The sequence below is a fragment of the Morchella importuna genome, assembly GCF_003444635.1.
Source record: "Morchella importuna strain M04M26 chromosome Unknown Morimp01GS014, whole genome shotgun sequence".
NCBI lineage: Eukaryota > Fungi > Ascomycota > Pezizomycetes > Pezizales > Morchellaceae > Morchella > Morchella importuna.
In genome coordinates this window covers 634,913-648,531 of record NW_025763411.1, presented here as the reverse complement: position 1 = coordinate 648,531, position 13,619 = coordinate 634,913, and the positions used below count along the sequence as shown (strand labels likewise).

Sequence of the window (13,619 nt, the reverse complement as noted above, 5' to 3'; positions counted from 1 at the left end):
TTTCTATGAAGAAGGAAGCACCCGCACATTTGAGCGGTTTAAGCACCTCTACTTCGAGACAACCAACCAAACCCCACACAATTAACGTTAAAATCGGTGCCTGCATGCACCGCTGATCGTGCATGGCGAGCTTACGAGGCCTACACCTGCCGCCAAGATCCCTCCGTGGCACAAACAAGCTCTTCCAATAACTATAAGCATTTTTGGCACCAGGGCCACGGGGAGAGGGGCCACGGGGGGAGGCTCTGCGGTGGTGACAGGATGGGAGGTTCCGGGGAAAGTTCCATAGGGAGGTGAAACTTCATCTTTTCTTTCTCTTTCCTTTTGTTCATACAGGAGGCGGGGGGGGGGGGGCTGAGTACACATACATACATACATGTCGATACAAACCGCTATTCTGGCAAGGCAATGGCTTTGTTGTATGTATGGGGGGAGGAGAGGTACGTACTACTGATTCTCCTCCCGCCCGGATCCCAATAGAGGGTTTGTACCCCCCCATCCATCCATGAACGACGGTAAGCACACGAACAGCACAGACAGACAGAGCTCAAGGACGAGTAATCATACGCACGGGGAAGAAAGAGAACGATGTAAAAGGTATGTAAAAGTACATGTATTTGTATTGTTGACAATATGTGTGGTTGGATGAACCCACCCCCCGTCCGTATAACTACATGTAGCCTACCTACATACATACGTTACAAGGCCGCTTTTCCGGGTGGCTTAATCGAATCCTAAAGCATTCCTTTCAGCCGTCAGGGGGTTGATGATACGATACGATGCTAGCTGTTGGCTAGAGTTGTGGGATTAATGAGGTGTTTGTAGTTGCCTTCCTGTCCGCGCTTGAGTATTACATACATGCCTACATTGTACCTTTACAGGGTGGTGCCCTTGCAATTGTAGACTCCGAGCAGAGAATAGAGTAACAAATTAGGGAAACCATGCAGTAACACACCACACCCCTGGGTAGACAGACAGCAGCATCCACCTCCTCGGCTACAATAGCGATCCCCTTCTTGGCGATCTGGACTGAGTTTCGCTGGGAAGAAGGGGGGCCCTGATTGGTGATTGGCAGCGAGGACTGGGCTATTTAAAGTGCTAGAAACACAGGTGTCTGGTTGAGAATAAAATGCTTGGCTCGCCCGCTGTAAACGATAAATTCTTTTACAAAAAGTTTTATGTAGCAGGGGTGGTACTTATATTTTACGGCAGGGTCAAGCAGGTTAGGGGCTGTACTACTGATTACTTTGTGTACTGGGCTGCCCTCAGAGATTATATACATATCACCGTTCATTTCTATTTCTCTCTCCCCTTCTCCCTCTTCTTCTCTTTATCATCGTCAGTATATATACAGTACATACCAGTAATAATTAATCCCTAGTCCCCATTGCCCCTCCTCCCCTCCTCCCTCCCCCCCCCCCCCCCAACACCCACAATGCTCGCCCTCATAGAGCTCCCACTCCTCGTCCTCCTCAGTGCGCTGCTCCCCGCCGCCATAGTAACAGCAGCAGACTCCACGCCATCATGCGACTGCTACGAGACCGACGCCGACAGCGTCTTCACGCAGCACGAGTTCCACGACTTCCGCACACTCACGCCAGTCGCCAGTGCGCCGCCGCTGCCGTCCGTGCTGCCGCAGGAGCTGGACCCCACGCCGGATAACTACACCACCGAGCCGGGCATCGGGAATGCGCAGGCCGGGTGGATCCAGAGCAACGATTGGACGGACTACTGGGCGACCATGGACTGGGGGAAGCTGCCGACGGGGGACTTCCCGATGCGCATGCAGAATAGTTTGGCGAATGTTTATATTTGTTAGTGTGCTGTTCTCTTGATCATTGGCACCTTTTTTGTTTGTTTGCTGATCTTTGGGGGTGTAGCGGGCTCCGATGTGGATACGGATGCGACGTCGAAGTTGGTGTTGAGGACTCATAGGTTTTCGAACTTCCAGTCGACGGCGGAGGTTGAGTCACTGTAAGTCCACTCAGTCTCCTCTCACAGCGGCCCGTGGGGCAATCTGATCAGAATTCTAATAAGTTTTTTTTCTTGTAACAGTCACAGGAACTTTCTCTACGCCTCCATCCGGATCCGCGCCCGAGTCACCGGCGCATCGGGCGCCGTAGCGGGCCTCTTCATCTACCAGAACGGGCAGAACGAGTCCGACATTGAGATCCTGACGCGGGACAACAACAACGAGATCCGCTACTCGAACCAGCCGGTTGTTGACGACCAAGGGAACGAGATTGCCGGTGCGTCGACGTCGGTGGACATGGCGACGGGGACGGAGATCGATGGGACGGACGAGCCGGATAAGAGGAAGATGGTCAAGCGGGCCAAGTATGGCGATGTCAAGTGGGATGACTGGCATACGCATAGGATTGATTGGACGGAGGGGAAGAGTAGTTGGTTTGTGGATGGGGAGCATTATCTCGATAAGGAGTATGGTGTGCCGACGGTTGCGAGTTACTTTGTGATGGTGGGTTTTCGATTCTGGCTGTTTTAGAAGAAGTAGAGATTGTTTTTTGGCTGACTGAGGCATTGGTGTAGAACATGTGGTCCGATGGAGGCGTTTGGTCGGGGAATATGTCGGTGGGCGACACGGCATACATGGAGATTGAGTGGGTCGAGATGGCGTTCAACACATCGGGCCCGGACGACCTCAGCTCGCGGGATCTGCACAAGCGGGCCGGCAAGCCGGAGTGTCAGACAATGTGTACGATTGATGGCGTGCAGGTTGTTGGGAACCCTGAGATTGGCGCTGCGGCGTCTGTTGCAGTGAAGTATACCATGCTGTTTGGGGGTGTTGTTCTTGCGATGCTGGGGATGGGCGTGTTGTAGTAGCTTATATCGGCCAACTGGAATTAAGGTGTGTATGATGAGCACGAAGATATCCTTTTTTTTTTATTTTTTTTGGTCTTTGCTTTCTTTTGTGCTTTGGGTAGGAGTTGGAGGCAGTGATTGCGCTGATGACACTATATGTATCTTAACTCTTTTTTTTCTTTCTCTTTATACTAACCGGACGTCTCTAATCTTGAGGATTTTTTTTACTTTGTTGGCCTTTTTTTCTTTTCAATTGTATCTACATGGCATCAGTTCACTGTGTCTTGCTCAGTGATCAATAATAGTGGAAAGTTAGATGTACAAGTACTTGGCAAAAGTTTTATCTCATGCATGATGTAGCACAGTTTCAGAATTCCTGCGTCGACGGGAGAGGAAATGCGCATGCCTCTACACCACGCGCCACATTCTTCGAATGTTTTACTCGGGTCTGATATATGATCCTAGCAAGCCAAGACTTCTAAGTTCTTTACTGTCTTCCATACCGGATTAATTCTCCTGTTTGTCGTGGCCACCTATTAGCTACATGTAATGTGGACCGCTAGTCACATTCTCTGAGGAGTATACTGCATGTATCCTATCGATAGTCCCAAGCTGCCTGCACTCACGGGTTGCAGCGAGGATGATGCTACAAGAGAGATCTGATTGAGCCAGCGTCATCTATACTTTAGGATCCAAGGGACAGATAATACGTATGTATATAAGTTGTTCCCTGGAGTACATGTAGAGCCACACTCTCCCATAATTACATTAACACGTTGGTGTGCAGTTAAGCTTTGTGCAGGTGAGTCCGTCCCCGGCCTCGCCAACCCGTGGCCACCCAACTCGAAGGCAGGAAAGCATGGCTGCTGATCTTTTAACACGATTAACAGTTTGTCTTTGACCTCCATGCACTAGGCGGTCGACTCGCCTACGTACGACAAACACCTAGGGGACGTTAATTGTCTATGCCGGTAGAGCGGGTAATCAAAGTGTTTTATATTTTCTTGGTATTCTTGGGACGAGATCAGGTCACCTCTCCCTACTAACCAACCAAAACTCACACACCCGCACAATATCAAACCCGCCGTTTTGAGCCCCGCTAACCACAGTCCTCGACACTTAAGCCCTAGCCGGCTCCCTTTACTGGCACCGAACTCACGCTACATTGGCCGCAGATATATCCAAGGCCCGTGCTGTGCGCCGAGGTCTGACTGTTCACGCCGGCACCACCAGAGCAGCAGTACGGGCTGAATAGAATCAACACCATTCCTGTTTATCTGCGCGTCATATAGCGCCATATTAGCAGGTCACTGCAATTCTCTCCGGCTAGCTACAATCCACCTATGCGGGCAATAGTTTTATATTTATTGTCCCGCGCTCCGCCCTCGAGTCATGCCCCTGGCAGATATGGCAGAGATTTTTCAGTGCTCAGGGTTCATAGAATCTGGCTAGCGCTTTTATAGCACCTTTCAGCCTTACTCTATCATGAACAGCCCAAATCTGCAGAGCACCTCGCTAGCTAGTTACATACAACAGGCAGCACCCCCGCCCGAAACACACCAACAAGCGCCGAAAAAAACACTAGAAGCGGAGCAGCCTGTATGTGTGACGGGTATTACTCAGTGGAGCAGGGTCCACAACTAATAATCCTCTTCGGAAAATTGATGTTGCTTGGCTATTTGCAGTCATGATATATCACTCGGTCAACGCTCATGCCAAGACAGCTCCAGCTCAACCGTTTTGGTTTTTGTTTTGTTTAATCCATTGATTGTCCAGCTCAACCGTAAACACAGTCTAAGATTACAGAAAGTTTTCTAGCTAGGCAGGCTGGGCAGTCTAATATACCAAGAGGAGAGAACAAAGGGCTACCTGTGTAACTCGTATTATAAGTACGAGACTACAACACAGCTTGATTATAAAGAGCGACTGGAAAAAACTATGGACCAGCTCTTGAGCATCACGTATGGCCGGGCCGCGATCAAAAGCTACTCTCTAGAAGATACGACAATCACAAAGTACAAGAAAAATCATTTCTAATAATAATAAGCAATATATTTTAAGCGCAACCAGCCAATACACGTCTAGTTATTGGAATATATACAAGGAAAAACTAACTCCCATCTCTCAGCTCAACTCATCAACTGTATCCCGTACAATTACACTAACTCATAACCGCATCCTCTAGCTTAAACAAAGTAAGTTCCCCTCCTGTGTCTGCCGGTCGCAGTGCACTCAGGCCTGTGCTCAGTGACAGTAACGGTCTCGATGGCGGACGCAGTGAAAGTCAAGATGACGGTCTTCTCAATGGTTGAGGTCTGAGTCTCAGTGATAGTGGTCGCGGGAGCGGCAGTAGTAGCGGGTGCAGTCACGTAGACGATCTCAGTGGCAACATCGGCGGGGTCAGTCTCCTGAACCGGGAGAACGCTGACAGTGTGGGTAGCGTCAAGAAGAGCGCTGGAAGTGGGACCACGGCTGCGGGTGATGGTGCGGGTGCTGTTGGAGAAAGGGGGTCTGACGGATGGGACGTAGGTAGGGAGGCTGGCGGGGCCGGTGCCAACGAAGCCGGTGCCAATGAAGGTTGAGCTGGCCAACACAGTGGTGGGGATAGCGGCGACTGGGGTGGTTTCAGCAACTGAGGTGGCAGCAACTTCAGAAGTGGCAGCAATCTCGGTGGCAGCAACTGATGTAGCGGCAGCAGCAGAGGTGGTGGCAGCAACTGAAGTGGAGGCGCTAGCTCCGCCAGGAACATACACGGCCGGGCCGGGGATGGTGTAGCTAGTTGGGACGGGGTAGTAGATGTTGATCAGGATACCCGGGTCGCTGGAAGTGTATCCACCCGGGAACTTGACGGTGTCCGAGGGAACAGCGCTGCCAGAACCAGTGACGATCAGGTTGGCGCACATGGGGTAGAACTGGGCACCGTTGGTGTTCTCCGCCGCGTGGAGGGCCAAGAGCTCATGGCGCATCAAGTACGGGCCAGAGGCAATGTCTGACGGGATGGTGACGGTCCAGGTGTTGTTGTTGGCAATGAGGGTGTCGGAGGCCCAGGTGCCGTCGCTATTGAGACCCGCCTCGTCGATCTTGAACCAATCGAGAGTGGTGGGGTCCGCGGTGGTGCAGTCAGTGCCCGGGCACTTTGCGAGGTAGGTCATGGTGGGACCCCTGTGGGATTCGGCCCAGACGGTCCAGAAGAACTTGACAGCTGAGCCAGCGGCGGTAGTGGCGCTAAGGGCACCAGCGGTAGAGCCAGTGTTGCAAACAATACCGGCGCTGGAGACATCCTATGAGAGAGGTATGTTAGCATAAAGAAAGGTTATATGACTAGGTTATATAGGTCAATCCTTACCTCAACGGGACCGTTGCTCTCAGTAGTCCAACCAATGCGCTCCACCGCAGGGTTCAAGTAAGGATCAACATAGGGCGAGTAGTTGTCATAAAGGGTACCCCCAATCTCAATCTGAGAAACGAGTCCGTGACCGAGCACAACAGTGGCAGAGCAAAGAGCAGAAAGAACAGCAGAGTACTTCATTTTTGTCGATTTGGGTTGGTTTTCAAAAGAGTGAAACGCTCAGCGAATTTGTTAGAGTGTGGGGTAGAGAAGGTCGTGATTGGGCGTCAAGCCACAAAAAACAAAAATTACAGAAGAGCGGGAGGGAACGACAAAGAGTGTGAAGGAGCTAGTCCGATGGTGATGATAGAGAAAGAGTAAGACGGGGAGGAAGGGCGGAGGAGGGTTGATTTATACAAACATGTCCAGTGTAATTAATTGTCCCTTTGCCTTTGTTCAGTACCTACATGTAGGTACTTCTCCTGACCATCATGATGAGTAGGGATCGTGCCTAGCACATGGTACCCTTGGAGTATGTACCTTCTGTATAGTGCGGCGCGTTCAATATCACAATTAAGAAGGGGACGGTTTGTACAAACCGATGGGGAAGGCAGGCGGGATCCCTGCAGCTATGGTACGCTACCCTACGTCGTAGCCCACTTTGGGGCTCCGTTAATATATTTCCCATTTCTCTCCCGCGTGCAAAGAAATTGGTTACTGGGTCTCCTAGCATACTGGTAATAATTGCCAGCTCCGACTCATGATAGTAATACGCAATTCGAATTCATATCAATCCAATGCCCAATGCACCAACCCTACAACTATGATAAGTATCTCTCGACAAACATATCCCTCCCCTCACTCGTTCGGTAAAAAATATTAGGAAATACCAAGCTTTCTCTATCTCTTTCCCCCCTTGCCTCCCCGCCTCGCCAAGTGAAACGATCATGGTTTCATGGTTTCAAGAAATATTGTACAATACGGACAGAAAGTACCGCAACCCCGCCTAGGGCCTACGGAAATTCTACCAGTATGTAAGTATGCAGGGCATTTGGTACCGTGCGCGCGGCTCGTCGGATAAATTAGAGTACTCTACCTACATGTAGGTACTTGCAGTACATAAGGGACACTGGTAGAGAAGGGTTGCCTGGTAAAGAAGGTTGACGGCGAAGACTCAAGCTGTCAAGGGTTATATTACATAACTGCCCTCCGCTAGGGTGCTCTAATAACTCAGTACCTGCAGCAAATATTACTCTCCCCAACTAATACTAGATCTAGAATAACTAACCCGTGCAGTTACCTTCATGTACTCTAGCAAAGTCCCGATAAACCGGGTCCGCTCCGTTCGTCTGCCCTTCTGGTTCTGCTTCTGCGATGTCATGGAAGCTTCTCGGGAATGACTGTTCTCGTTCGTTCGTGGGTCGTCGACTATCTACATAAATTACCGAAGCGAGATTTAAGGTGAGGCGCGCTAGTTGATGTTCCATGTAGAGGTTGCTAAGCGACTAGAGCACAAAGACTGCTTGCTACATATTGCCTTTTCCTTCCTTCTTCCTTCCATTACACACAAACAGCTCGGGGAAATCCTCAGCTTATCGCGCGGCTGGTAACGTGTTTTTGGTTTGTTATTGTTTGGAGTTATGGGGGATGGGCAATATATATTAGGGGATCGGAAACCCGCCCCCAGCTGCAGGGTCCGTCGGAGGTTAGTGTGTCTGTGTGTGTGTGTGGGCGGTGGGAATTAAGATGCCCAACCCCACGCACATCTCCGGACGGACGAGTTTTGACAGGAAACGGGCTTCATGACGTATCGAGCTCTAGCTCTTCTGGAAGCACTATCTACATCCTTCTGGCGGTCAATTCTTTCTTTCTAGCTCGCTCGCTCTACAGAGCTTGTTTTGTGTATTTTGCGGAGGAACCGTACTTTGTAGCTTAGTCGGAGCTGGCTGCACAGACACCACCTTCCACCTCCTATCCAACCCGTTGGCCTGTCAATTCATGCAATATCTCAGCAATATATTCCCACTATATTGCACCTCTGCACATGGAATGGAACGCGCCGCACCGCGCCCATGGGATGGAATAATACTCTCTATTTACTATTACTATAGATTGTATTTGCAATACAGTACTAGTACCTGCATCGGATTAATATATTGATGCCGATATCCGATCATTCCTCTCGCACTTTCTCCCCTCTTCTCTCAGGAGGTTCGGCGTTGCCACTTGCCACCAGTGGCCGAGTGAGGAGCTGTGATCGATAAGGCATGAGATGAGGTGTGATGCCCGTGGGGGTTGGGTTTTGCTTTTTTTTCTTTCCTTCGCGCCGGGGAGGTGGATTCTTTTTGTTTCTTTGCTTTTTAGCAAATGCGGGGTTTCTGTCGGGCCCAGGTTTTTTTTCTTTCTCGCTTGCTTGCTGCGGGGTCGATTCGGAGAGTTGAATGTGGAAGCGGGGAGATTTTTCTTTTGAGGTCCGTAGGTACATGTACTGGTACCAGGTTGCGGGGACGAACAGACGGTCGGTCGGCCGGTCGCTGGCTGGAGAGTTTTGTTTGAGGGGAGGTGCAAGGAGAGGACGGCCTATGGACATGAGGGAACCGCCTAGAAGTGGGTATGAGACCTCGGTGGTCTTGAGTTTGGTGGCCAATTACAGTTGTAGACGTCCGGATGGACGTAGAGTGAGCGGTACAAGCTCCATAATGGCGACTCTTGCGACCAAAGTAGCGACAACAGAACCAGAACCAGAGCCTCTTCACCTACTGTTTACTTTCTACTTTGATAGCGACAACTGAGTAACTCCCATCCGCCTCCCTTGCAAACATTGCGTGTAAAGGAACAACAATGAGACAAGACGTGACGCATTCGAGCCTCAGGATGAAAAACCGAGTGATAGCACATGCAGTCAACCCACCATCGCCGAGTCACGTCATGATCATCCAGTCACTGGCAATCAATCGATAACCCACCCGCATACAATCCGCACCCAAAGATACAGCACAGCCCCCGCCTCCTCCCTTCTACCCACAAGGCAAGACACGGCGCAGCACCAGTACCACCAACCGGGGCACCCACCTGCAAGTACACAGCCTCCCCCGCCGCAACCCCCTCCCGAAGATCAAGCACACTGGAAATTTTTTCTGCGATTACTCTTATTATAAGCTGTGTATGAGCGATAGGTACTTGTGATGTGTGTAAACATATAGTGCCAGGTTTCTATATCCCGCAAGGCCGGAGAGAGGGGGGGGGGGGGGGGCGCGCAACGAACGAAAACTTGGGCCATGTTGTAGATAGCTAAGATGGGAGGTGAACCCGTAGTAGTATGTATATTGTTACAGCAATAGTACGCAACCCCCTATTTCCATTCCACTCGACTCCGGCTCAGGTTCAACAGATGAAGATATATGGAAAAAAGTGGGAGGGGGGAAAGCCCAAGAATACAAAAAGGGCAAAAACAAAAAAACACAAGACACCAGTATCCGACCAGAACCAGAACCAACACGGTACAGAAAGAGAAAAAAAAAGACAACAGAGATGAAGAAGAAAGAAAGCATGAAAAGAAAATGGGGGGCAGATACAAAAGGAAGCGGCGCTGCAAGGCTAAAAGGGGAAAAAAGTACATGTAGTCGCTCGAGATGACATAAATAAGCCCAGGTATAAGCAGTACAAATATTACCAACTCCCCAGCCCCCACTCTCCGATCCAATGCTTAGAGGATAAAGATATATGAAAAAAGAAAGAAAAACACCTGCGAAATAAAGGACTTCCCCGGAGACATGATTCTTTTTTGTTTTGGAAAAAGGGAAATTTAACTTGCATACTAATCGTTCGTAAGGGGAGGAAGGATCGATAGTTCGGTAGCCCGCATAATTGGTACACAAGACTTAAGGTCGCAGCCTGACAATCATCCATATTGTAATATCAAATATTTTCTCCCGAGACCTTTTTTTATTTTGCTTTAGCTGCGCCGATTAAGCGCGGCAACGTCCCCAGGCTAGTTGAAGACAAAGAGTTAGCAACATGGCCAGCGAATACCGAAGGGAAGATACATACTCGGCAACCCGCATCCCATCCCAACAAAAAGATAGATCAAGAAGATGACCACAAAGACCAGTAGTATCATCAACTTGGTGTTCTTCCACCACATTCGCCTCCTCAAACCCCTACTCCTGACTCTGAACTCCATAGCTCCCGTCTGCAGGCCGGCAGTCTTGTCGACCAACAAATCTATCCTCTCTCCCCTCTCCAATACCCGCTCAATGTTCTCAGTCATGATTCCCCTAGCGCTGTCGATTTCTCTTTGTGCCTTCTGCACAACATCCTCGTTCTCTCCGCCCTGGGCAAACTGGTTCATTGTCGATTTGAGCACCGAGTTGAATTCGGCACATCCGTATGGGGGTGCATCGCCGATCGTGGAGCCAGGGTATCGCGAGGTAAAGAGACGCTGGATTTCAAGTAAGAAGCCGAATGGGACTTTCCGACCGAATGTGGCCGACGATATCACTAGGAAGGTTAATCCCTGCGGGATAGTGGACGACGACGCCGTCGAGATGTAGTGGATGTTGTGGGCACCATGAGTGTAGGTGAGCTTCTGGGCGGAAGCGTGGGTGATTTTTGGAAGAATCAAAGAAGCGAGAGAAGAGGCGTTAGTGGATGCAGTCCCTGGAGGGGAGTGCTCGGAAAGGATTGTGGTGCCGTGAGCAACGCAAGAGCTGGAGATATTATTAGCACGTTACGGCCGAGAAGAGGAAAAAAGAAGAGCGAGAGATGGCGTACTAGAGAAGCGGGCCTGATGAAGCCGAAGAAGACATGGCGGTTTATTGAAATTGTTTACGTGTTTGAGAGCGATGGTGATAGTGGTGATGTCAAGTGAACGAAGGTTGGAGAGCTGTTGAGCTGAGAGGAACAGGGGCAATGAGCAGGTTGAGAGGCGATGACGATTTATGCCAAGGCACATCTTACCTAAGCTGGTGAGTTGCTGACTGAGCGAGTGATCAGATATGAATGTTACTTGAGTAACATTGAGACTGGAATGGGTTTCCACTTGAAACTCGTTAGTTTCATGTCTGATTGCTATGAATACGCTGTTCGTAGGCTTTCTTTATCGCTCAATTGTTGACTTCAACGTTGCCTTCCCATCTTCTAGCAAAAAGTGATATCACATTGCATCCTCTAGGAACACGAGGCCAGTTATATTGCTGGTGAAAGATCTCACCATAGAAATACCCGAAGGCTTCTCGGAGATCTCTGCGCGGCATGCATATGTCACTGGACGATCTGAAAATGGTCCCGCTTAGAAAGTGAATTATCGCCCGATGGCCCAACATTCTATTCGCCGAGCCCTAACCCTGAGGTGTCTGGTTAGACATCAGTAAAGACTGATGTGCGTACCTGCATGGGCTTCAAACGTTGAGATACAGTATCTGGAGAGAGTCCAGGCCTATTGTAAGATCCGTAAGGTGTGACTTAGCCTCGTTTTCAAATCATATTTTTTGCCAAATCACACTAAGTGGAGCTATGTATGCATGGGCAACGTGGCCCACAAGGCTAATCTTAACTCCTTCATGTCTCACCCGAAGAAGCTCAAGACAGATGTGTAGGCCCCGACCAAACATCTTGTCTTTAGGCATTTCCGAAAAACTTGAAGCACGCCCTGGCTGAATAGGACTCAGGGCAGCTCGAAGTCTACACTTGCAAGGACAATATACCCCGCTCAGCTCAGGATCTCATCTTCTCTCTATCCCCAGACCCACACGGATGGCGACGTTGGGATCTTGTTGTTCCTTCGCCATAAGGTAAGCATGCATAGTCTTCCTAGCTCTCAACCCAGCACCTAACCAGGTTGCTAACGTTACAGTTACACGCGTTCGCGAAGCCTCTAGTTACCGAAGATCAGTCTATCGTGTCACTGGTCCGTGGGGGCTGTAGAAAGGCAAAGAGTGTTCAGGAATATGATAGAATATCAATTACTCTAGCACTAAGAACCGGTGTTAATACCCGACCGAAATAATAGACTGAGATATATTTCGAGGGTGAGACGATATCTCCGGTATATCTCAATGGATTTAAAGATCCGTTACCTGAGGAAATGATTTTCCTTGTGTGTCCGGGTATTGGAATACTTCTACTCGAGTACGTCATATTATCACTACGAGTAGTGTGCTGTGAGAGAAATTCAAGACTACATTTCGGATCATGTTTGAGCATGAGAGCTAGAGCAGATAACTACTTGAAACGAATACAATATTGGGTATATAAGTACATGCAATGATGGTTCTGATTCCCGCTATCAAAATCCTTCTGATCATAACGTAAATTAGCTTTTAGATTATACAGATAATTACGGTAGCTGATAAGGCAGAAAAGTGCGCGGGGCAGGGAGTTGTGCGCCCTACATGCATATTAGTATCACAAATTATATTCCCAGTTTCGCTTCATGATATGTATAGTGTGGCCAGTAAAAACCGTCATGCACTCCTACAAACATGTCTATGAAAAGTCCCCGTGGGGTATCCCATGGACCGTAACTGGTTTTGCACGGGATTCCGTGCAAATTTGGTATGCTTTGATTAGTTCTACCTTAAGTAGAGCCGCAGTTAAATTGAAGACAGTTGTATGCTCATATCTAGAAGCCTCAAGGAATATACAAATAATTTTCTAATTTAGATATGACTTCTTGATCTGTAGTTCTGACTGAATAAATTGAAAACCTCATAGGTTTACACTTGAAAACTGCAAAAAGTGGGAATGTAGATACTTATCCACTTTATCTATATGAATTCTGATACATATGTTATTACTAGATAGCGCTTGATAACTGATCCCTATCTTGTTTGGATTTATTTCGATTTTATTGGTCCCAGTATAAAATAAAAGACATCGAAAATTGGTGAATTTGGGATCCGTTGCCATATTCTGAAATATTTATCTCCATGTAAATCTTGTCACCCTGTAGATTCTATGTCCATTTCTATGCATTTACCATGGTACAAGTCAATGAATAAATACAACAAAAATGCAAACTCAAGTGCAATAGAGCCACTATTATCTGGCAATCATCTTCTTCTGCAGGTTTCAGGGGGTATAAAGGAACCAATCTAGAGTTACAGCAGTTGGGTTAATTTAAATGCAGAATCGCTTAGTTACGGTCTATGGGATACGGGCCAAGCAAGAACCTTGCCTTATAATATAAATCCATTTCCGATTTAGGCACATATCTCTAGCCCGCGATAAATCGGGGGGGCTATTGTATCAATTTTGAAAGATATTGTCCAACTCACACAAAATACAGGGTCGGTTTAATAGCCTTGACGTGTCACGTCAAATTTTGCTAAAGTACGTACTCTCATACTTATAACAGCTCAGTTTTTCCGAAACTGACATATGTTTGTAGTTATCTTGGGCCATATCGATGTCTACTCACGCCAGTGAAATGTGCTGTGCACAAACTTCACACAAATTACATCATCATATA

General features: G+C 48.5%; 4 protein-coding genes across 4 annotated transcripts; 2 read left to right on the top strand and 2 right to left on the bottom strand.

Moving 5' to 3' along the window:
- Positions 1 to 1,435: 1,435 nt before the first annotated feature.
- On the top strand, positions 1,436 to 2,838 carry LAJ45_05351 (uncharacterized protein; the record flags this gene model as incomplete). The annotated part of the gene is made up of 4 exons (XM_046114922.1): positions 1,436 to 1,814; positions 1,881 to 1,974; positions 2,056 to 2,476; positions 2,548 to 2,838. 4 exons carry the CDS (start codon positions 1,436 to 1,438, stop codon positions 2,836 to 2,838), a joined length of 1,185 nt encoding a protein of 394 aa, XP_045971959.1.
- Positions 2,839 to 5,006: 2,168 nt separating this feature from the next.
- Positions 5,007 to 6,349, bottom strand: LAJ45_05350 (uncharacterized protein; the record flags this gene model as incomplete). The annotated part of the gene is made up of 2 exons (XM_046114921.1): positions 5,007 to 6,101; positions 6,167 to 6,349. 2 exons carry the CDS (start codon positions 6,347 to 6,349, stop codon positions 5,007 to 5,009), a joined length of 1,278 nt encoding a protein of 425 aa, XP_045971958.1.
- A 3,767-nt stretch (positions 6,350 to 10,116) lies between these two features.
- LAJ45_05349 (uncharacterized protein) lies at positions 10,117 to 10,956 on the bottom strand (the record flags this gene model as incomplete). The annotated part of the gene is made up of 3 exons (XM_046114920.1): positions 10,117 to 10,139; positions 10,199 to 10,857; positions 10,922 to 10,956. 3 exons carry the CDS (start codon positions 10,954 to 10,956, stop codon positions 10,117 to 10,119), a joined length of 717 nt encoding a protein of 238 aa, XP_045971957.1.
- Positions 10,957 to 11,526: 570 nt separating this feature from the next.
- LAJ45_05348 (uncharacterized protein) lies at positions 11,527 to 12,155 on the top strand (the record flags this gene model as incomplete). Its single annotated transcript, XM_046114919.1, has 3 exons — positions 11,527 to 11,604; positions 11,818 to 11,940; positions 12,003 to 12,155. 3 exons carry the CDS (start codon positions 11,527 to 11,529, stop codon positions 12,153 to 12,155), a joined length of 354 nt encoding a protein of 117 aa, XP_045971956.1.
- Positions 12,156 to 13,619: the final 1,464 nt, after the last annotated feature.